Source organism: Fusarium tjaetaba (genome assembly GCF_013396195.1).
Source record: "Fusarium tjaetaba strain NRRL 66243 chromosome Unknown NRRL66243_c0000097, whole genome shotgun sequence".
Lineage (NCBI taxonomy): Eukaryota > Fungi > Ascomycota > Sordariomycetes > Hypocreales > Nectriaceae > Fusarium > Fusarium tjaetaba.
Genome location: NW_023501293.1, coordinates 50095 through 73866, shown reverse-complemented (window position 1 = coordinate 73866; position 23772 = coordinate 50095). Strand labels below are relative to the sequence as shown.

The following is a 23772-nucleotide window of genomic DNA, read 5'->3' as shown; positions in this document are numbered from 1 at the left end:
CAATCGTCAAAGATGTTCCCGCCAAAGACCGCTTTCTAAAACCAGCTAACTAACGCAGGGGCAATCATTGACCCCTGTTGGAATTCCCAACTAAGCCTAAACCGGGACTTGTTTGCGAACTGGAGATTCGTACAAGTCCCAATCGGCCATATGCACTATTGAAACATATTACCGACTAAAACACCGATAACCGAGGCCTTTTGTTTATCCTCCACTGTACATATGTCGATGGTGATGTGGAGAGAATAATTTGGTCATCGGAGGACAGAAACGGGATGTACGGATATGCCGAAGGGCCTTTGCTCGAGAAACATGCTTATTCGTGTCAGATCGCGCTGTGGCGGTACTAAGTAAGACCAGAAATTAGACCCCTGTCATCAAATAACATTTTCTGGGAATGTTAGCGCTAACCCGCGCTGTCGGGGCCCGCGGGCTCAACGGGATGGTGGACAAGATAAATCACCCAGATGCGGTACGAGACTGAATTGACTAAACTTCGCAGAAGACCAATGATGCCTTGCAGAGATGATGTATGTATGCTTTTACCTCAGCCACATGGTTGCTCATCTGGTGGTAGTTAAACATTCACTAACTGCAGGTACGAGAGATTTAATTCTCCATTACCAGCGACAAACATTCACAAATGATTGGTCCAGAAGTTCAGCCGGGAAGATTATATTTACAAGAAGTGTATCTAGTTTACAAAGAAAGCTGAAGAGTGTTCTCTTTTTATCAAGTCCAGAATAAAGTTTTCCTCCAAGACGCCAGCGCATGACATGACTTCAAAACACCACGTCCCGCGTGCATCATGTCAAATCACTGACATCCAATCATTTCCTTGCTACTGCATACGCTTAGAAACGGTGAGCAGCGAAGTGGCGAGCGTGGCGGCGGGCCTTGGAAGAACCAGAAGAGCATCCGCTGCTGGCACCGTCACCGGCAGAGGGAACAGGAGTGGTCTCAGCGGCAACGGGGGTAGGCTGGGGAGTGGTCTCAGCAGAGTCGGGAATCTCAGGGACAACGGGAGCGGCAGAAGACTCGGTAGAAGAAGCAGGGGCGGTAGAAGCAGGAGCAGAACCCTCAGTGGGAGAAGCACCGGAACCAGAGTCGGAGCCAGAGTCAGAACCAGAGTCAGAACCGCCCTCAACAGTCTCGGTGACATCACCACCGGCACCGTCAGCAGAACCACGAATGGTACCACCGGGGATGACATCAGGACCGGGGATGACATCGTAAGAGGTAGAGCTGCCCCAGAGGCTGAAGTTGACAGCAGCGTCGTCCTGCTTGTAGACACCGGGGATAGAGACAGAAGTACCGGGGATGCTGGTGGCGCTGTTGCCAGAGACCTCGACCTGGGCACAGGCGTAGTAGAACTCAGCCTGGCCATCGTGAGCACCGTGGAGAGCAATATGCTCACCACGGATGAGGTACTGTCCATCGGGAAGAGTAGAAGGAATCTTGAAGTGGACAGAGTCCTCGTCCCAAGAGCACCAAGCAGTGGAGCGGAGAGACTCGGCGTTGCCAGACTTGCAGATCAAAGCCTGGTGAATCTTGTACCACTTAAGGTCATAGGGGCTGTCGCTGGTAGCGTCATTGACAGGAGCAGCGTAGACCTGGACAGGACCAGGGTGCTGCATTCCAGTACCGCCGTAAGCCTGCTTGAGACCAATCTCATCACCGGCCTTGACCTTAAAGACGCCGGTAGAGGGGGTAGAGCCCTTGTTGCAGGTAAAGTCCTTGTCGGTGGGAGAGATGGAACCATCGGGAATGCCCTTGAACTTGGTGGGCATGTAGCCGTTCTCATGCTTGCGGATGTACTGGTTATCAGTTCCCTCCTGGGTACCAGAGAGGGTGAGCTTGTCGAAGGTGTAGTGAGCGCTGACGGCGGAGGCCAGGCCGAGAAGAGCGGAAACGTAAGTGGTGGTCTTCATGGTGAAATGATTGGAATGGTAAAGTCGCAAGCGAACTTGATAGAATGAATGTTAAGTTGAAAGAATGATGTGAGAGACTAGCTCTTTGAAAAGAATGAAATGGACTGATTGGAAAAGGATGCTTCTTCTCAGTCCTGAGGGTTCGTTGAAGATGTTTATATACCAACTCATCATGATCGTATTGTGGGAGTCGTCGTTCGGGACAAGGTTATGCTCGACAAGGTTCGGCGGACATAAGCTTGCTTTGCTTTACCGTTTACGCTTAACTCTGTCTCAAGTTCTTAAAAATGCAAGGTCCATGGCGGCCTGTTTGCCATGTCCCGTCTTGGCTTGAACCGTGGAATTTTTCCATCTGTTTCCACCTGTTGTCGTGTTTCGATGATGGACCTTTAATTTTACTCCAGACGTTTAGTTTCTCGGCGGATCAACATGATTTGCTGAGATCCCTGATTCTCTAGTTTCATCGTGTTTCAATGACAGGGGAGGTTTTGCTGACTTGGGGTTTAGTAATTGAGCTTGGCCAATGAGATGCCAAAGTGAGATAGGGTCTTATCGTTATCTTGCGGCTCCGTGGACTGAGGTGCTAAGCGGAAGCTAATGTTTTGTACCTGCAGTGTAATACCTTTGATGTTATTTAGAGTTTAAACCTGAGAATAACCATACAGGTATGCTAACATCAACACATGTCGTTGGCGGTAGAGGCTCACTAACAGGTCCCCTCTGTTTCACGTATATTGAACTGTTAGGTGCCATCCCCCACCACCTCAGACGTTTCAACCATTCTCAATTCGGCTAGCACACGTTGCTGTGGCTTGCCTGTGCTCCTGATACTAATCCCAGTCAAGCCTAGGTCTCGTTTGAGCTCGTTCAAGGTCCCGACTCATTGGAACCATGTCTGTTCGCAAGACAAGGAATATCACATCAGGCCATTGCTTTTGTGTCGCACCTCTTCAGGTCGGCAGCTCGTATCGACTCCAAGCCCCTTGAGCATTGCTTCAGCTTACGGTGGCATGAGGGGGCGAACAAACAACTTTGCAAAGCTGACGCAGATCATAATGTCGCTGTTATGGGAGCATAGTCGCCTGCAGTCCAGGTATGCAAGTCTTCTGAAGGATATTGGGATATTCAGCAGGGTTCTATCAGCTTACGGTCTACGATAAGCGCGCCCCTAATAGATAGACTGGACCACGATCAGAGCACAGAGCAGCCATCACGCTCTTCATCCGGCATAGCTCATGCATAGTGATCATATTAGAGATCACTCGCGGGGAGTTAAGGAGCCGCAATGACCAGGCCATATGCAGCTAAGCGCTCCCGTAATCAAAATCCACCAATCAAGCAACTGATACTGAAAGTCCAAGACATGGTGGCGCATCATCGCATTTCTGCGCGGGCGGGAAGATGTGCAGCAAATTGAAAGGAGCAGCATCTCATTACACATGGCATGGGTATAGATCTCAGACTTGACGTGGCCAGCAGAGTACACTTTCGCATACAAGTCTGACGGGCTTGGCATTGCGATTGATTACGTGGGATGGGACTCGGGAGGCCGAGATAGGGGGAGAGTTTGGAGGAGACAATGCAAGGTGGACAATCTGACGTAGGCTACGGAATAGATACATACATAGTATGTACTTGCCATCCAGGCCTATGGCTAGGAGCTTGAATCGCCTCACTCGCCCATGGTGTAATTCAGTATGCCTGACTATCGTTGCCACTGTTACTACAAACTACAATACCAGTGACATATCTGCTGGGGTCCACCCGGATTCCCACAATGCGTTTGAGTTTCGTGAACTCAAGTTCTAGAGTCTACTACGACTTTACGGTCGAGCGCGTAATGTTTACCCTTACATCATGCCAACTTGGATGAGGGGGCATTGTTGCAGATGGTCCGTTGCTTTGCTGGGTAGGTTGTTTAGACAAGCATGTTCTCAGTAGTCTTGTCTTGCGCCCGATACAAGCAGTCAAAGTTTATTAGCATCACAACTTCCGCCTGGTTACTAAAGTCGCACGGAGTCAGAGTATCGAGGCTGGCTATAGTGAAGATGTCGGTGTAGTGAAGTATTGTTGAGAAATGAAAGCCGGATGACGACGGCTCGAGGAAATGGAAACAGTGTGCAGTCGAGATTCGAATTACTGCGTCTTGTTGGAGAATGGCATGAAGATCGGAAGTTGAGGGGAATCTATAGAGAAGAAAGAGAGTCGGACTCTTAGTATTTATACTCCCGTCGTTCCCGCGGAAGTGGAAGTCATCGATAGCAAAGTGGGTTCACTTCGGTGGAGCATGAGATAAGATAGAGCAGACAGGCAAACATGGTGAGGCATCGTTCAACATCTTACCCTACATTTAACAATAATTATTTGTTCTGTCTAACTAATGCTCTATTGGCCATTGGTCGATTTAATTGATCTTTTTAACTGTACTACTAATCAGTTTTGCAAATCCTTTCTTCAATTGAAGAGTGACTGACATCTTCATTTTTTTTTTTTCGCATCATCCTCCTGTCTAATTGGCAAGTAGTCAGGAGTGAAAATGATGACAATCTCCTTCAACATCACGTCACGAATCTCATAGGCGCGGTAATGGCAGAGGCGCAGTCAATGATGCCATTACTGAATTCATCCACCAGCATATTGAACATGCTTCTTCAGTGCGACGTTGATGCCCTCGTTCTATTCTCTTTGGAGGAAGATTATTCTTGACATGACTATTATGCTACGTCTATTCAACCATCAAAGATCACGAAATATCATGAGGAGAATATCCGGTGATATCCAATTCACCCGGTGAATCCCAGCTGATGCGCGCCTGTCAAACCCGTAGCTGAATGCCGCTCAGACAATCACCACTACCACCTACTCTAAAGATGAAACCAGAATCGAGCAAGTTGTCCAACTCTCCGTGCCGGTATCCGTTTACCCACTGCCAACGATTGGTGGCTTTACGCGGAGAAATATTGCCCCAAGATGATTCTCGATTCGGCAGAAATCTAGAATATCACCACCACCCCATACATGAAACGTGACCCCCGTGTTTACCTTGGGAACGACGCTGAACGAGCTCACGTTCCTGAATTGGGCATCTGGCTCGTGCTTTTAGCTGATACGGGATTGGTCTCACGTCTCAAGGGGCCTATTCAGCCGAAATGAGACCCCTGCCAGCCCTGCTAGTACCATTGTCTGTGGGGCGTTGGTCAGAACTGACACATACTAGCTCCCTTCAGCTCTGGCCTTTTTGAGTTCTTGTTCGAGTTTCACCTGAAGTTGATGAAAACAAGTTCGCCAAGTAAACAGAATATCGTCTCAACTCTTGTCGATCTCTTGGCCATCGGCAGAGTGACACGAAACAAAACATACCATTTGGCCGTACATCAGATGACGGTGAGGCCAAAAGCAAAGGCCCGAATTACGGGGTCGTGGTATATGCACCCCAGAAACAATGCAATGCAAAAAAGCAAGCCAAAAGTTCCTTCGATCTGGAGATTATCCAGGAGATAGAGCCGCCTCGACTCACGTACCCCTGTCTCGGCATAACTCCTTTGAACGACAATCTATCTCGAAACAGCCCTAGGTACTCGGAGCACCGTCCGAATACTGAGAAGGGGCTAGCTCAATCGGACAAATCAATCCCGGGCACTGACTCTTTCGAGAATACCATCGTTCTCTAAGATGCCAAGGGATTGCCCGATCAAGATATATAAGATGACCTAGTCCACCCTCTCTTGGCACTTGGCATTCTCATCACTCAAACAACTACATTCATTACAACACCTTCACAGCTTCTTTCACCGTTTGCAGGTCAAATCAAACGTTTTATCCTTCTTTGTCACATATCTCTATCTACAACACAAGAAACTTGTTTCCAAAATGAAGCTGTCTTCCTTCCTCTACACCGCCTCGCTGGTCGCGGCCATTCCCACCGCCATCGAGCCCCGCCAGGCCGCCGACAGCATCAACAAGCTGATCAAGAACAAGGGCAAGCTCTACTACGGAACCATCACCGACCCCAACCTGCTCGGCGTCGCAAAGGACACCGCCATCATCAAGGCCGACTTTGGCGCCGTCACCCCCGAGAACTCGGGCAAGTGGGACGCCACCGAGCCCAGCCAGGGCAACTTCAACTTTGGTAGCTTCGACCAGGTCGTCAACTTTGCTCAGCAGAATGGCCTCAAGGTCCGAGGTCACACCCTGGTCTGGCACTCTCAGCTCCCTCAGTGGGTTAAGAACATCAACGACAAGGCTACTTTGACCAAGGTCATTGAGAACCACGTCACCCAAGTCGTTGGACGCTACAAGGGCAAGATTTACGCCTGGGTATGTTATCTTCACCCGAACCTATTGGAAATGACCTTGCTAACATGTTCAGGACGTCGTCAACGAGATCTTCGACTGGGACGGTACCCTCCGAAAGGACTCTCACTTCAACAACGTCTTCGGCAACGACGACTACGTTGGCATTGCCTTCCGCGCCGCCCGCAAGGCTGACCCCAACGCCAAGCTGTACATCAACGACTACAGTCTCGACTCCGGCAGCGCCTCCAAGGTCACCAAGGGTATGGTCCCCTCCGTCAAGAAGTGGCTCAGCCAGGGTGTCCCCGTCGACGGCATTGGCTCCCAGACTCACCTTGACCCCGGTGCCGCTGGCCAAATCCAGGGTGCTCTCACTGCCCTCGCCAACTCTGGCGTCAAGGAGGTTGCCATCACCGAGCTCGACATCCGCACTGCCCCCGCCAACGACTACGCCACCGTCACCAAGGCCTGCCTCAACGTCCCCAAGTGCATTGGTATCACCGTCTGGGGTGTCTCTGACAAGAACTCTTGGCGCAAGGAGCACGACAGTCTTCTGTTCGATGCTAACTACAACCCCAAGGCTGCTTACACTGCTGTCGTCAACGCTCTCCGCTAAATGTGGCTTGCGTGGCAGGATCAGATCTCTGGTCTTGAGGGGGAGCATCGTTGCAGTTGCTTTTGGTCATCACCGTATTCTTCTTTTATAACTCTGTATATAGTTGTTTGTTTGTACAAAATCTCGTCAAAATGGTAACTGCTTGGTCGGTTGTTGGAAGATAGCTGGGCTAGTAGTCAATACATATCCTTGCCATTGAATTTATGTTCTCAGTGATTCACCTGCATTGATGTAATATAATGGACTGCCAAAAGCCAACTGACTGGAATGAGAGTAGCATGTGTGATGATAGCCCTTCATATGAGAGTGTCACCAATGCAGTTATGATCGTAACGCCAGTAGTTGAAGATGACTTTACCCGTCCGCCAAGATCTCATTCTGATAGCAGACGAGAAACTTCCGGCAGACATTGTCTGTGTGTGGATTGCCGTAGCCAATCGGTAATCACTCGACAATCTGCCCCGGATTTGCAGTACCACCACGGTCCGGAAGCTAGATGAAGAGCCGGAAACATGATGATCTGGTCCAACGGGGAAGATGGCATACTTGGCGTTTCTGGGTATCTGTGGGGATATGCATCCTCATATGGGTCAGTGAGTCTGGGCGTTGGGGTTTCCAGATCAGACCGATAAACTTGCCCACAGTAATGATCGCAGGAACTGGTATGCATCACTCGTGTATCCCTCTCTGCGCCCGTCAACCAAACTCAGATTGACATTCTGTCGTTCCTTTCCGTTATATCTTCTAGCCACTTCAGCCACAAACTCTGCTTTCTCTAACACGACTCATCGCTCCCGACATATCTCGAGAAACTTGATAGGCAGCGGCGCCAACAGACGAAATAATTCGCTCAAGACAATGACGATATTCTCGCCAAGACATCTTCAACACTCCTTTCCCCCAAACACCTTCCAAGAAAGTCTTAGTCTACACATTTAAGCATGATTTTAAGCGTCGCTACCCCGCCTGCCAAGATGGCCTTAGCGTGGAGGAGGAGGGTGATTAAAGTTCTTCGAGAATAACGCTGTCCAATGGATTTTTCGTATTGGGATCCCCGCATTGCTTTACGGGCGCAGAGAAGATGATGGCTGACAAGATACGGTATTTTGCGGATTGACGTCAACGAGTGAGATGCAATGAAACCTTGATGTCGGGGAGGATTGTCGCTGCATGGTGGAACGGTGGCATTAGAATGTCCTGGTGAGGCTGTGTATAAAGAGGGAGATCGACCTCGCATTGTATGACGGTCATCTGCCAACCAACTACCACAAAAGCAACGAAAACATGGAAACTCGTCACTCTTTGGACAAGCGAGATAGAGACCTTGGTGCTCTCGATGAGGTCGAGGAGGTCCTCAAGACAGCCCCCCAAGCACGCGACTACTCAGGTGCACATGAAAAGACCGACCCCCGCGAGATCGCCCTCGTGCGAAAGCTCGACTGGTGGATCATGCCTATTCTCTGGCTGATGTACTGGCTCAATTACCTCGTCAGTCTTCCCATCAGGTGTCTTTTTGTGGATGCTGACCATGTCAGGACCGGAATGCCATCGCCCTCGCTCGACTCAACACCATCGAAAAAGACCTCAACCTCACCGGCTCCCAATATCAGACCTGCGTTTCGATCCTCTTTGCAGGCTATGTCATCGTCGGTATCCCAGCGAACATGGTCGTTACTCGTGTTCGACCGAGTATCTGGATGGCGTCTTGTATGACGGTCTGGGCCATCATCAGTGGCTTGACGGCGTTGAGTCGCAACTATACCGGTTTGCTGCTCACGCGCTTCTTCTTGGGCATTACCGAGGCGCCGTATTATCCTGGTGCACTGTATATTCTTGCGCGATTCTACACTCGCAAGGAGCTTGCGACTCGCATTTCGATTCTTTATACCGGAAATATTCTTGCAACTGCCTTTGCGGGGTTGATCGCCCTTGGCATCTTTGAGATGGACGGAATGGTACGTTGTCAAACCCCGTCACTCCGCAATAGCTAACATCTCAGGCCAACCTCGCCGGCTGGCAATGGCTCTTCATCATACAAGGCGCTGTAACCCTCATCGTCGCACTGGCCGGCTTCTTCGTCCTCCCCGACGAGCCCCTCACAACACATTGGTTGACCGAACAGGAACGACAACTAGCCCACGAGGGAACGCAGCGCGACACCGTAGGAAATGCCGGCGAGTCCACAAGCTTCTCTGGCATTCGTGAAGCAGCAAAGGACCCCAAGGTCTGGCTCTTCGTCGTCATGCAGCATTGCCATCTTGGTGCGAATGGCTTCAAGAATTTCTTCCCGACTGCTGTCAAGACCCTGGGGTTCAATCAGACTATTACCTTGGTTTTGACGTGCCCTCCATATTTGATTGCGGGAGTGATCTCTATTGCTTGGTCTTGGTCTTCTGGACGGTTCAATGAGAGAACTTGGTGAGTTCTTCTGTTTATGAGGCACGCGTTGGTGCTGACTGTTTAGGCATATCACCATTGCGAAGGCTGTCGCGGTGTTTGGCTTCGTCCTTGGCTGTGCGACGCTCAATACGGGTGCCCGATACTGTAAGTTCCGAGACTTTTCAAAGTATTAACCTGGAAACTAATAAATGCAGTCGCAATGTGCGTCTTTTCGATCGGTACATACGCAGTCAACAGTATCATTCTTGGCTGGGTCTCTGCCACTTGCTCTCAAACAAAAGAGAAGAAAGCGTGTTCCCTCGCCATCGTCAACTGTATCGCCGTCTCATCGTTCATCTGGACTCCGTACATGTGGCCTTCTTCCGACGAACCTCGCTACACCATGGCCATGTCTTCGAGCGCTGCTTTAAGTATCGCGACTGCAATTGGTGCGTGGGGAATGAGGTTCTGGCTCAAGCAGGAGAATAAGAAAATCAGACAGTCTGAGAATGAGTCGACGCTGTACTACGCGTATTAAAGGGAGGGATGTTGATTTTCAAGTTAAGATTGGACTCACGATTTGCATGGAAATGGCACGACAAGATGTTTGAAGTCCCTTTTTAGTGTACGCGTCCTTCTATTCTTACATCATGTATTGTTAGCTGAACGAGGTGGACACTGTCCATAAACTCCAAAGTGGTAGTTTGCCCGCCTTGGCAGAAATGAGTGTACAACATGGAATCAAATCTTATGCCCGATAGACATAAATGGCTCCTTCTTCACGCGCTCATCAGTCCAGATATCTTATACACACCTTAAATGCTGCGAAATGAATGGGCGATTGCCTCGAGGGCGTATACCATTTTGGCACTGAAACCTGATATCTTGACAGGCTCAAGCGTTGGGTGTGGATCATCCATCTGGCATGCATAAGAGTATTTTTGAGCGTTACCTTTGGTTGATGAACCTAACAGCGATGCTTGCATCGTGCACAGATGTGTTATTTGTCATTGAGACCTGTGGCTGAGACTTTGCATTACCACGCACCTCGTGGGTCATCCACAGTCGAATGACCCGTGCATGGTGCTCAGTCTTCCCATGCGGACAGTGTCCGCGCATGCACGTACGCATCAAATATAGCAAATTTTATACATTTCGTCCAAAACTGTGTAGCTAGCAATAAGAAACCATGAAACCCTTAGTCCGTAGTAGTGGCAATCTGTCCGAAATCAGACCAGAGCCTGGTGTTGATAAAAGAGTGACCCCCTTCCACGTATTTTTCGAGTCGAAATTCACGATGCGCCGATAAATCCCCCCAAAAAATCCAATTTCCCCCCTAGCGTTCTCCGGAAACGGAAATCGTAATGCGTTTGTGTACGATGCTTTGTGGGTTACCCACGACCGTGGCATCAGCCCCCTCCTTATTGGCCACCGCTGGCCCTAGAGATCATTGAGGCCCTCGGGGTTTTGGAGATAAGAACCATAGCGATAAAAGAGATAATTCGGCTCAACTGGGTGATTGAGTGTGCCGTAAAATAGGCATTTCCCCTGAAAAGAATGAAATGCTGTTTTTGGACCATGCGCCCGAATTCATTGGCCGTTTCTTGGTGACTGGCCTTCCACATGATAGTCGGATCTAAATCCCTCGGGATCCTGATTCCCTCGATTGACTCTCCAGAGAAGGACGACGCCTAAACGAAGAAGTTGTTGAATTCATCAGTTGTTTCGTCCTGGTCGGTCTTCCACGTGATAGTCGGGTTTGAATCCCCTCGGATTCTGGTGCCCCGACAATAGACTGAAGGGCGAGCTCTGACACAAAGCTGCTGGAGCCCGGGAACAACACCGAAAATGGAGCTTATGAGCTGGGAGTACCACTTCTCCTTGGTGTTCCATTGGCCCCGGTAATATGGGGCAAACCTTTCTTGAGGGGTGCCAACGCTCTCTCCGACTGTCTCATCAGTGAGTACGAAAGCAAACCGGGTCAGCTGTGGCATGGACCTCAAGGCCATGCAGACCTTCGCGACCATGATATTCTTTAAATGCCGGTCAGTTAAAAAGTAGCCACGATACAAGGGCACTGTAGGCCACTCACCATGTCAGCCCGCTCCTTTGGGGTTCGGAAGTGTTGCTGGCCCCGAGGGGATCTAGGGTTCAGGAACTCGCCAAGAACCAAAGTTTCAAGCTGCTGGAAGTTCTGATGGACGTCTCGCAGAATCTTTGTGGTTAGCCGTGGTTCGCATCTTGGCATCCCCTCGAAGCCCATCACCGCAAGCTGCTTCAGCTGAAGAGCTTGGGTTGCCAGTACTTTGTACATGTCGTAAGAAGACACCGTGACCTTTGGGAGTCTCTGGGGCTGGCGACAAAAGTTTCCGACAAGGTTGTTGATCGGGTGAGACCTGGGAATCAACCTGGAGGGCTCCAAATTGAAGCAAGCGTGCCTGTGAATGTTTTGTTAATGAACACGAAGCATCCATCGTCAGAGGGGAACTGACTTGACGTATCGGGACATAGGCCCTGTTGGAGAATCTGGATGATGCTCCATAAGGAGCGCCATTCGTGCGACAATCTGAGAAGCATCTCCAGAGAGTGTGACCTTGACCGGGTAAAAGGGAAGGATTTTCCATCGAAGTGTCTTATTGACCAGTGTCAACGCCTTCATGGAATCCTGGTCCAGACCCTCGCCAGTGGTCAGAAGGAGTTCTACCGGCATTCGGTCAAGGGTTGCATTGGGATTGGATGGCGCCATGTTTTAAATGATCTGGTAAAGGATGCGAGTGAAGTAGTATGCTTAAAGGGATGTTTTGTGAGTGCTCCAAGAGGTGATGGGATCGGTGAGGTTCCTAAGGATGCTCAGGACGGGGGCCAATAATTAGATGAAGGAAGAAGGATAAGAGCGGGCGATGGTTAAAAGGTGACTGGGTGTTGAAAGAAAAGAAGAAAGAAGGGAGGGTAGTGGGATGGATTGAAGAAGAAGTTCAAAGAAGCTGTCTTTATATAGGGAGCCCGAGTTGCTGCGCCATAAAGAAGTGAGTGAATGAACCCCTGTCAAACACTGTCACGTCAATTTTGTGACGCTGCACAGGTCAGGCGAGAGAGGCTACGCTGGGAGCCAGACCAAAGTTTTGAATCAAAAAATGGCCGGATTGTGATCCGCTTATGGCATTCTGGGGATATATCATGCGCCAGATCAGAGCTCATATCGGCAGAAAAGAGTGACTATCTATCCCTTGTAGGCAATATTACAATTAACCAAGTCCTTTCTAAGTTCATGATTTACCAGTAACAGATCACACAGTATACTCATGGTTGATGATGTGTTCGTAGTTTCCTGGGTTATCTCGTGTTGAGGACTCAATATCATCTCATCCAGCCGCTTACAACTTCGCCCATTGACCACATGACCAGTCTGTTGGTATCATATCAATTCCAAAAAGAATTGATATCCAAACTTCTTTGCCAATCGAATGATCCTGTAGCTGAGTTCATCATGCGCTCACAGACCAATGTTCATCAATAACCCGTGATGATTGCAGGTCTGTCGAGGCAATTGAAACCTTAGCATCTGTTCCATGCTTTGTGATACTAAGGTAAATTATATATTTTATAAGCCATTAGTGGAGGCTTAACTAATTTTGATAGTAATATATTGATGAAGTTGCGCTATTTGATACTCCACAGTCAGAATGAGGCCAGAGTTATGTCTTGGTAAAGTGATGGAGGTTCATGGCCGTATCGAAACTACTGCTGTCGTGGAAACACCAAACTGCTCTCTGGGGAATAATCATTGGGTCGTTCCCAAGCCGGATTAAACAAGTCTTTTAATACGCCGGTTCCCGGGTCAACATCAGAGCTGTTACCGGGCTGTCTAAGTTGGAACGGCTGCGGCCCGTCATTGTAGACAAATTCTTCGACCTCCTCGTCAAGACAAATATGTCGGCCATAGTACGATAGATAACAAAAGATCTTGACAGAGATCTTGATCCGTCCCTCAACAGGTCGATGCCTCCAATTGAGCTTATTGTGGATATCCTCCATCAAGGTTATGTAGTGGCCGTTACCTTCCATGAAAGTGAGAAAGCTCAGCTCAACAGATTGTACTGTTGACGGTAACTTTGACAGTAAAGAGATAAGATCGGTTTGTGCTACCAGTACGTTTGATAGCCCGAAATGCGTGAGCTGCTGCCATCTGTGGATGGGAAAGACATCGAATAGCGACGTATAATTATACATTTCAATTGTCCACGAACGTCGATTCGTGGCAAAGTCAGTATGGAAGCTAAAATGCCTCATATCGGTTGCTTCATAGAGGGCATCGTACAAGTACCCATTGTCATATATATCATAATCTTCGCCAAGATAGAAACCAACGAGAAGTGATAATTGAAGCTTCTGGAAAATGGGTCGCTTTAGTATATCGAAGAAATTGTCGTATTCTTCCGTGCCTTGGTTTAAGGCGAAGTGGTTGATGCCAGTATTAAGCTGATGGTCGTCAAGCATCAATTCCGTGACATTGTGCCTCTCTTCAGCTAGGACCTTTGTGACGACTTGAAACCCATGGTATAAGATCTTGTCTTCTTCAACAGCGTCGTCGCCAAACCAAGGCATGGCGAATGCCCATTCATGTCCAGGCAAGGGCGTGGGCCATCCTCGGGGCACGGGATAGATGAACCCATATGGAAAAGGTCCGATCATGGGTGTTTTGTACAGGGGCTCAAAAAGATATCCGTGAGCAGCCGGCGTGACGACTACTCTCTTCAAGTTTGGGAGTCGTCGAAGAGCGTAACGAAACGTATCCTCATCTGTTCCTGAATCCATCACCGCTCACTGTCGACTTTCCAGCAGATTATAGTACTTAAATGAGTCCTGGTATGACATTGCATTATCCAACTGGTGTTGTTTCGACACATCTTCAGGTCGTGAGAACGGGTCTGCCATACGATCTTTAGCGGCTCTAACTCTACTCTTGCAGCCACGAGCAAACCAGGCAAAGCGCCTTTTTTGGAGGTCGGTGGCTAGCTCCGCAGGGACTTCTTCGTCGCTCTCATCAAAGTAATCATGGAATAGATCTCCGTCGCCTCCGGAAGGGACCAAGGTGGCATCGTCCCAAATAATATCTTCTACTCCCAGTCGATAGGTCTCATAGGCAGCAATGCACCATGCTACATAAATATTAAGAGGATCGGGCGATATGAAAACGCGACTGATCTGCAGCCGGCAGTTCTGGCCGAGAAGAGGACTGGAGAGTCGAAGATTTTTGATGTCGCTGTTTGGCAGAAGATCGCAAATGGCACCAAGTAACTCGTTAGGTAACCTCTCAAAAGTCGAGGTCTCTGAGCTGGTGTCTGTTTGATTCATGGCCATATGTTTGTAGGGCTCAAGTGAATACTCCCCCCGAGTAGAAGCCAGGATCATGTGACCTGGTTGTTGGTTCGTACCCATTGTCTCTGGACGCGGAGCATTATCCTCACAAATAACGCCTATTACTCTCACCAAGTCCCAGACCATCCTCATAGACATATTCCTCAACCTCCTCGCTCAGGTATATGCAGCTGGTGCTTCGGCTGCTGGAGTGACCTCCATCGTGGTCAAGTTTACTGGCCTTGACAAGGAAGTCCAAGAGTGTATCATGGCGACGCGCTTTTGGGGTTCATGAGAGATGCCTGGGAAAGGCATCCATTTTCATGAACTTGACGAATACTTTTTATTATGATGCTTTGATGTATTTAATGGGTTCTTTTGTATTGCTAGACATAACGTACGCACGTAATGGTAATGCCCGCTTTCCGTTCTACTTTAATGCCTGTTGACGTATACAACCGCTGAGATGACAGAACATCATTCCGACACAAGCTATCTCTACTTATAGAGACGGCCAGCTCTTTCAAGATCATTCCAGAACTCACACTGCCTTCCCCTGCCTCTGTCCTCCTCCACAACAGTGAAGTTCCCAGGATTTACCAAAAGCTGCTTCGCATACGCGCTTCCCTTCTCACCCGTCTTATACTGCGGCCACTCCACAGTTCCATCCAACCTCTTCTTGTTAGGATCACCCGTCAAGACAAAACTGTTGATATACTGATAGTAAATCCGCGCAGTCTCGGGATAAGGGACATGGTGGTCATTCCAGATGTATGCAGCATCAGAGGCGTGAGGAATTCCCTTCCACGACTGCGCAACCAACGGAAAGTCAGGAGTGTTGAAATGGAGACTCCAGGTAGGAACTCCTGCGCTTGATGTAGTGACGGCGGTGTGGCGGCTCATACAGATGTACGCCATGTCGGACCATGCAGCTGAGATGCGGTTGTACTGAGTGCTGTTCGGGGATCCGGCCCATGGAGAGTCAGGGTATGCTACGGGGTCTGGGTAGAGCTCGTTGATGAGAGCGAGATCTGTGATATTGAGACCAGGACTAATCCGGTGCCAGAATTGAACAAAGTCGTCGTTGGTCTCCAAGTTACCGGGAGTGTAGTATTTTCCTTCATTAGAGGTATAGGTCGTGATGATGGGAAGATGATGGAACGTGCCCTCTTCTTCACTCTTAGATCCCGCTTTCTCGATCATTGGGCCTCCAATTGACGGCTGCCAAGGCCAGTTCAGTTGATCTTTAGCATCCTCGTAAGCCTTTGCCGAGTACTCCCTGATCTTTTGTGCGGGTGCACTGCGCAGACAACCCATCTGCTCCTTGTCGCTTTCGTCAGTGGAGCAGTTGATGTACTTCATCAGACCTGCGAAGTCTTCCTTGTATCTTGGATAGTCGACACCGGGGAACGATCGAGCTGTCGCTGAACCAGATTGAAGAATCGCGCGTGCGAATAGTGGCTTATTCTTATCAGAGCCGTAATTATGGAAGTAGTGAAATGCCGTGGAGTGTGCACCAGCTGATAAACCTCCAAGTGTGATTTGTCTAGGGTCTCCTCCGAACGAGCTAAGTTGTTTCTGCAGGAACTGCAAGAAGAAGCATTGGTCTTGCAGACCCAGATTGAGAAGTCCCTCACGCTCGAACAGCTTGCTTGGTAGGAATCCAAAGGCATTGAGACGGTAGTTGAACGAGACAACAACAACCGGATCAGCAGAAGACGCAACGAAAGAAGCACCATCGAAATCTCGTCCCGAGAACGATGCAAAACCACCACCGTGGATCCAGACCAGCGTTGGTAGCTTCTTGCTAAGCGGTACGCCAGGTGTACGGAAGACATTGAAGTTCAAGCACGCCTCATCTTGTTCGTCTGGGTTAGGATACATGAGATCCTGCAAGCAAACAGATCCGTATTTTGTAGCATTTTGCACGCCCTTGAGGGATTGAGGTTGAGACTGTAGAGGACGGAAGCGTCTATCGCCTACGGGTTGCTCGGCATAGTCAATTCCAAGCCAGGCATTGACGGGTTGCGGAAGGCTGTCTCCAAGCAAAGTCCTGGAGATGTTTGTGCCAGCGAATGTGCCATAGCCTTGAAGGGTAACTTGTGGTATAGAAGAATTCGCCGCAGCTAGGAATGAGAAGAAAAGAGATCCTAGCAGAATGGCTGGGGACATGAGGGAGTACATTGTGTCCGATAGTGTCGAATTGTCGAGCTGATGCTCCATGACTTGTTGTAAACTCATCGTCTCTTATGTACTCAATCCAGCTGTACTGAAGCTTGGTACAGTAAAGAGTCGTTTGTAGTGTTTGAGTCGGTTTTGGTCTCGGGCCATGAATCTGGATGCCGAAGCGGAACAAGGTTGAAGCTACCCCGCAGCAGCGTTGACGTTTCGCCAGAACTTGACAAAGTGGGACAAGTTGTAAAGATGAAATAGATAAGATTGCCGAGCTGGCCATTGATCTTGAGGAATATGTATCCCAGACGTGACATAGTTCATGCATGTCTCTCTAGAATTTACTGCTTACGGCAATATGATCTGCAGGCACGTGAGTCACCAACCAGGTGGTGCATATTGATCTCACTACCCATCTTTGAATTGAGAACATCGGTTCTTGGTTGAGAAAGGAAATCTGCCAATGCATGCCTGAAAACAGTTAGTTTTTGCAACAGGTTGGTGTGACATGTAACGGTATTGGCTAGCTAACCGACGGTTGCATCTCCCAGCACTGCTATAGTGACGTATCTGAAGTTATTGGCATCATGAGACATTCAGGTATCTCTTCGGCAACCAGAAGTTTCTCCAGTGGCTTGCATTTGCTTCACAGTAGCTGTACTCAAGATACGGTCAGATTGAGAAGCCGTATCAATGGTTGAATTCAGTATTCTGAAGATCAGCAATCGGAAAGCTTCCGGCGGAAAGGGTTTCCGATAGACTCTTGCTCAAAGGTCAGTCAGATGTTTTCAAGACCAACATTGCTGTCGTCAAAAGGGTACAGTCGACGAAGTCAATATCTCTCAGGTCAAGGCAAGCCATCTCAAAATGAGGATTCCAAACAAGCGCCAGGACAGTACCCGATCATAGGCTTGAAACTGCATCTTCTTTAGATAATGATTGTGAACTCATTCCATGCAATGCCAAGTCGATACATTCTCACGTGGTCAAATTGACTCTCAACTCAACAATGTGCTTGAGCTCGGTGCTGACATTGTCTACTACATTGCGAGATCAACTATCCACAAGAGCCAAAGTGACCATTACTGCGTTGCCATTAATGAAGCTACAGAAGTCGTCTGCAAAGTCGGTCCCCTGCCTGAGACTCTTTTCACAGTCCAGGGACTCCAGTCGCATTATGTCCAACAAACTGATTATTAGATTCAACACCACCATCTTGCATACTGCCCAGATGCAAGGGGCGAGCACGCGTAAAAGCTGCAATCGTCTTTTCCACTAACAATTATTTTACAGGCTCTTCGAGATGAGTACGAACTGTAGCTTTTTTGGGTGGTGACCCCCAACAGATCAATTGACGAAATTGGGTAGCACCGGGACACGAGCCACCATGTTCATTTCGCCAGCAAGGCTGTTAAGTAAAATCTCGGATAATTATTCCTTGATCCTAATTATAGATGTAAGATATCGGTAACAGAATCTACAAATAGTTGTACCTAAATTTATAAATCAGCATGGTCATCCTTGTCTTCTGGATTAATGAGGTCAGTTCAGTCAGCCCTATCGATATCCATGTCTTATCGATACCGATAACGAACATGGACCTTTCAGAGACTGAGGTGAGCAACTCAGACGTTATGGTGATACGGTCTAACATTAGTCACATGGCGGTCAGAAGCCGCATATTTACGGTGTAAAAGCTGGTTTCAGGGTCACGATAACGAATTCGACGCCCTTTGTCATGTCTATGGTGGTCACGCGTGCGTGGAAATTGAGCCAACGCTGGGTCGTTATCAGAGGACCCCCGCTTACCCTGTACATGCACTTCAGTATTCTTCAGCCGGGTTGTCGGGTTTAGGACTAGAGAAAACAGTCTTTTTCTTTATTAGGCTATTACGAATTGATTATGTCTTATCAACAAGTGACTCGGCCTGTGATATTCTCTAGAGAAAATATCTCAAGTGGCTTGAAACTCTTATCATGGTTAACATTTCAATGTCTATTGATGACATTGCGGCGCCGGCGGGCATCGAGGATCAATAATGTTCCATCCCTAACGCCGCTTAATTCACCATATTTGGCATAGATCGAATTCCCCACCAAGGGCCTGCCTCGGCAAAAGGGGTGAAGGACCGGCTAGACATGGGGTTTCTGCTACTTTGCCCGATTTGGAATGTGAGCCCGGCAATCAAAGGCGTCAAGATGCGGATCAACGCGGGGATGTCATCGACGCCCTGGTTCTTGTAGATATATAAAGACATTTCATTCTTCTACACTTCTTCCATTCTCATCATAGACGTAGAACGATATTACAAACAATATGACACATACAAAGGAAGCAACTGTCCCTCTCGGGGAGTACCTCTTTACCCGTCTCAAGCAACTCGAGATCGGCTCCATCTTTGGCGTCCCAGGCGATTATAACCTCAGATTGCTGGACTACATCAAACCGACTGGTATTAACTGGATCGGAAACTGCAATGAGCTCAACGCCGCTTATTCCGCAGACGGATACTCTCGTATTCAAGGTCTCAGCGCAGTGATCACTACTTTCGGCGTCGGCGAACTCTCAGCCATCAATGGCATCGCGGGGGCGTACTCTGAGCGAGCACCAGTCATTCACATCGTTGGCGCACCATCAAGAACCCTCCAAAGCGCAAGGGCCTTGGTGCATCATACGTTCTTGGACGGAGAGTATGGGAGGTTTGCGGAGATGCATCGACATGTCACTGCTGCGCAGACTTGTTTGACGGATGTGCAGACTGCAGCTGATAAGATCGACTGGATCATTGAGCAGGCCATGATTCATCAGAGACCGGTCTATCTGCAGATCCCTGATGATCTGGTTTCAATGCAGGTCTCGACGTCTAATTTTGACAAGAGACCTGTTATTCGCGCGGCGCCGTCTGCTGCTGAGATCAGCGCGGAGACTGTTGATAAGATCTTGCAGCGCATCTACTCTGCTACCAAGCCTCTCCTGTACGTTGACGGCGAGAGTCGCAGTATCGGTGCTATTGACGAGATCAACAAGCTCATCGATACTACCAATTGGCCAACGTGGACAACGGCATTCGGAAAAGGTCTCATCAATGAGGAGTTGCCCAACGTTCATGGCGTATACCTGGCCGACGATGGAGATAAAGAATCGCTCGATTATTTCAAGTCTTCCGATCTAATCTTGTTCTTTGGTCCACACATGAGCAACATCAACACTGGCATTTTCAAGGCGATCCCGGAGGAAAGTGTGACGGTTTCGTTTTCGCCTGGTCAGATCAAGGTTGGTGGTCAGCTCATTCGGGACGTTGACCCTCGACAGTATCTTCAAAAGATCGTCAGCCAGTTTGATGCTTCAAAGCTTGCTAAGATTGAGAGTCCTGCCATCGCGACAAAGGGACCAGTTGAGCCTTCACCATCGGACGCTCTCAACCAAGCTGAGTTCTATCGCTACGTGAACCCCATGTTCCGTCGCGGCGATATTGTTCTGACCGAAACTGGTACCGCCGCGACTGGCGGAAAGGCCTTCAAGCTTCCCCAAGACTGTCGCTACTTTACATGCGTGACATGGCTATCGATCGGATACATGCTCCCCGCCACGCTCGGTGCAGCACTAGCCCAACGGGATATGAACGGTTCGCAGCGAGCAGTCTTGTTTATCGGCGACGGAAGTCTACAGATGACTGCCCAAGAGATTAGCACAATGGTCAAGCAAAAGCTCAACGTAATCATATTCGTCATCAACAACAATGGCTACACAATTGAGCGGGCCATTCACGGGAGGAATGCGGATTACAACGATATTTCGCCGTGGAACCACCAGCATGCCCTTGGATTGTTTGGATTGAGCCAAGAGGAGGCATCGAAGCATTATTTTTCGGCCAAGACATTTGCGGAATTGAGGACAGCGATGGACTCGAAAGTGGTACAGGATAGCGAGGGAGTCACGATGATTGAAGTCTTTATGGACCAAGAGGATTGCACTGGCGAGTTGAAGGAATTGCTGGACAGGCAAATGGAGCGGGAAAAAAGCCAGTAATTACAGAGTAGATCAGATGAGATCAGTGGAGCAGATACAGTCGGAATTTATCTGACTGAATCATCAAGTTCTAGTAAGCTTACCCGTGTCAGCTCAGAACGCCACGCCGTGTCTCACCCAATCATGAAGTTTGAGACTTTTGCATCCAATCGTTCGTAAATGCTCCTCCCGCCGGTTGAATTATCCGTCCAGTCCAGCCAGTCCAGGGGCCAGCAACACCAGATGAAACTCAAATCCGCTAGTCTTGTTCGGATAAGCCGGCAGACCCAATATTTCACAGCAAAGCAAAGCAGAGTTCTCTAGTCTGTAGTGATGATGTCGTAGTGGAGGTGCTAGTTACACGACAAGGTTAAATTGCTTGATCCAAACAAAGTAGGAGATCACTGTTTACGAGGGTTAATTTAAAGCATGGAAATCATTGAGGCTGACAAGAACCAAAATTTGATTCCTCCTCTGTTTTTTAGTTTACCACAAATCAAGGATGAAGGATGCATAAACATCAGCTGGGCGCTAAGAGTGAGTCGAGCTAGCGCAGGTACAGTACTGCACGGTACGGTTTAGCCTAGCGCAGGGGGAAGGGGATGAGATGACTCGCCGTATAGCTATAGCCTACACGGGTCAATCCCTGCCGCTTGTCGCCCGCCTCCTCGGCGAGCCGTATAGCGAGGGCCAATGGGATTGGCGAGGAGTGGCCGACTTCCGGACCCATTGAGGCGGTAAATTACCTCTTCGTATTGAAAAACCTGCCTGTGCCTGTTCTGTTGCTGTAAATAAACACGAGCTTTTTGGTGGTTCCTGATCCCCGCAATTTGCTAGACGGGAGTGGACTCTCCTCTGGGTCTGCTCTGGGCATCGATCGGTTTCGGCATCGGCAGTAACGTTGACTTCAGCTGAGGCGAAGATGGCTTTATAAACCCCCATCCCCTTCTGCCTCGTAGACTCTCCTTCTTCTCATCCCATCCACGACAAGAACCACTCTCGTTTACAGTCCAACTTTTTCGTGCTCAATAAACACTTACACTCGCTTAAGCTTATTCCAGCACCAAAACCGTCAAAATGGGTTTCATCAAGTCTGCCTCCATCGCCAGCGTCCTCGTCGGCGCTGCCACCGCCTCTCCCTACTATGCTCCCCCCTCCAACGAGACCGTCAAGTACACCACTGAGGTCGTCACTCACCTGACCACCTACTGCCCCGAGGCCACCACCCTCACCTACGGCGAGAAGACCTACACCATCACTGAGGCCACCACCCTCACCATCGAGGACTGCTCTTGCACCATCACCAAGCCCGTTGCTACCGGCACTGGCTATGCTGCTCCTCCCAAGCCCACTCACGCCAAGGACTGCGCTGAGATGTGCTCTGACAAGTACGACGACTGCCGTGTCGCCCCCAACGCCAACATGGCTACCTGCGCTGCTGAGTACGCTGCCTGCTTGAACTACAACCCCTGGGAGAGCGGCAAGTTCGTCAAGCCTACCTCTTGCCACGCTGGTGGAAAGCCCACTGCTGTCTACACCACTGAGGTCGTCACCGCTGTCACCACCTACTGCCCTGAGGCCACCACCCTCACCTACGGCAACAAGACCATTCCCGTCACTGCTCCCGGCACCGTCACCGTCCCTGACTGCCACTTCACCACCACCAAGCCCATTGTTCCTACCGGCTACACTCCCCCCAAGCCTTCCACCCCCGCTGAGAACAAGGGCTGCGCTGAGAAGTGCTCCGACGCCTACAACAAGTGCCGCACTGGTGCTGACGCCAACATGTCTTACTGCGCTGCTACCTACTCTGAGTGCCTTGGCTACTCTCCCTTCAACGGTGAGGGTTCTCTGGTCACCCCCACTGCCTGCTCTGTCGCTCCCGTTGCCACCAAGCCCGTTGCTACCGCTCCCGGCTACAACCCCCCTGCCGGTACCCAGCCCGCTGCTGCTCCTCCCGCTACTACCCCCACTCACGTCGTCACTGCTGGTGCCGCCCAGGTTGTCCCTGCCGGTATTATTGCCGTCGTTGGTGCTCTTGCCATGCTCTAAATGGTTATTGGTGTGAATTGTTGAGGGGAGGAGGTGGATGGTGGACTTTTAACTTCATCCATATATAATAATTTGTGCTAGATCTACCGCATATACACTTATAGACAATTGAAATACGATTTGGTGCTTTAAACGTTGATGTTCCCCAGTGATGTCCTGAAATCATGCCTTGTAGTCCCTTCTATTTGAGTTCTCAAAACTTCCAAGTCATGACACTAAGCCTAACCAACTGTACTCCATCTCTGGTGTGTCTTTCCCCGTGAACTACTGGCTAAGCATCCAGGTCAACGAGAGTTCCAAGTTGAGAGTGCATCATCGATGTCGGTGCTCGCAACTCCACAACCAACACAGATCTGTGAGATCAGCTACGTCCGCCTCGTCTCAACTCCACAGCAAGCTTGTGAACTCTGGTGAGACACCGTCCACCAATCAAAACTGGTGGCTTCCGTAGCTCAGTTGGTTAGAGCGTCGTACTAATACTTCAACCCGAGTATCCGGTAATGCGAAGGTCTCAGGTTCAAGCCCTGGCGGGAGCAATCCCAACGCCATCCAGTTCTTCTTTTTGCCGTCCGAGATGTCTTTTGTTGGAGTTTTGTTGGAAATGGATTAATCAGAGTTGTTGGAGTTGAGGTTCTGGGAGCATTGACACGCGATTGGACCAACTGGGTGAAAAATGGGGCACATCTTTTATGCATATTCGCTGTGAACTGACAGACGCAACGAGCAGCATTTGACTGAAGGCATATGAGTAAAAAAACAATACCTTTCGCTTGCATATAGAGCCAATGAATTGAAGTAATTTCGAGACACGTTTCAATGAAGCTAATCTGATCTGTCTCGCCGAAACCACTGTTGGCATAACGTGCACTAATTGCATAAAATTCACTTATGTGGCGTCAATTGCATAAAATGTCAACGTCCATCTTCCGATAAACCCACATATCCAACTCTTCTCACAAACT

The 23772-nt window shown here is 49.2% G+C and overlaps 7 protein-coding genes across 7 annotated transcripts; 4 read left to right on the top strand and 3 right to left on the bottom strand.

Moving 5' to 3' along the window:
• Positions 1-854: 854 nt before the first annotated feature.
• FTJAE_5144 (fungal cellulose binding domain protein) lies at positions 855-1931 on the bottom strand (the record flags this gene model as incomplete). Its single annotated transcript, XM_037351621.1, has 1 exon — positions 855-1931. The coding sequence occupies one exon, from the start codon at positions 1929-1931 to the stop codon at positions 855-857; it is 1077 nt and encodes a 358-aa protein (XP_037207749.1).
• Positions 1932-5801: 3870 nt separating this feature from the next.
• Positions 5802-6840, top strand: FTJAE_5143 (endo-1 4-beta-xylanase C; the record flags this gene model as incomplete). Its single annotated transcript, XM_037351620.1, has 2 exons — positions 5802-6248; positions 6301-6840. 2 exons carry the CDS (start codon positions 5802-5804, stop codon positions 6838-6840), a joined length of 987 nt encoding a protein of 328 aa, XP_037207748.1.
• A 1284-nt stretch (positions 6841-8124) lies between these two features.
• Positions 8125-9757, top strand: FTJAE_5142 (tartrate transporter; the record flags this gene model as incomplete). Its single annotated transcript, XM_037351619.1, has 5 exons — positions 8125-8328; positions 8376-8795; positions 8840-9258; positions 9305-9384; positions 9435-9757. 5 exons carry the CDS (start codon positions 8125-8127, stop codon positions 9755-9757), a joined length of 1446 nt encoding a protein of 481 aa, XP_037207747.1.
• Positions 9758-10910: 1153 nt separating this feature from the next.
• On the bottom strand, positions 10911-11965 carry FTJAE_5141 (uncharacterized protein; the record flags this gene model as incomplete). Its single annotated transcript, XM_037351618.1, has 3 exons — positions 10911-11252; positions 11312-11657; positions 11712-11965. 3 exons carry the CDS (start codon positions 11963-11965, stop codon positions 10911-10913), a joined length of 942 nt encoding a protein of 313 aa, XP_037207746.1.
• A 992-nt stretch (positions 11966-12957) lies between these two features.
• FTJAE_5140 (triacylglycerol lipase II precursor) lies at positions 12958-16761 on the bottom strand (the record flags this gene model as incomplete). Its single annotated transcript, XM_037351617.1, has 4 exons — positions 12958-14024; positions 14157-14636; positions 14710-14856; positions 15123-16761. The coding sequence occupies 4 exons, from the start codon at positions 16759-16761 to the stop codon at positions 12958-12960; spliced, it is 3333 nt and encodes a 1110-aa protein (XP_037207745.1).
• Positions 16762-19066: 2305 nt separating this feature from the next.
• On the top strand, positions 19067-20779 carry FTJAE_5139 (pyruvate decarboxylase; the record flags this gene model as incomplete). Its single annotated transcript, XM_037351615.1, has 1 exon — positions 19067-20779. The coding sequence occupies one exon, from the start codon at positions 19067-19069 to the stop codon at positions 20777-20779; it is 1713 nt and encodes a 570-aa protein (XP_037207744.1).
• A 1056-nt stretch (positions 20780-21835) lies between these two features.
• Positions 21836-22810, top strand: FTJAE_5138 (cell wall glycoprotein; the record flags this gene model as incomplete). Its single annotated transcript, XM_037351614.1, has 1 exon — positions 21836-22810. The coding sequence occupies one exon, from the start codon at positions 21836-21838 to the stop codon at positions 22808-22810; it is 975 nt and encodes a 324-aa protein (XP_037207743.1).
• Positions 22811-23772: the final 962 nt, after the last annotated feature.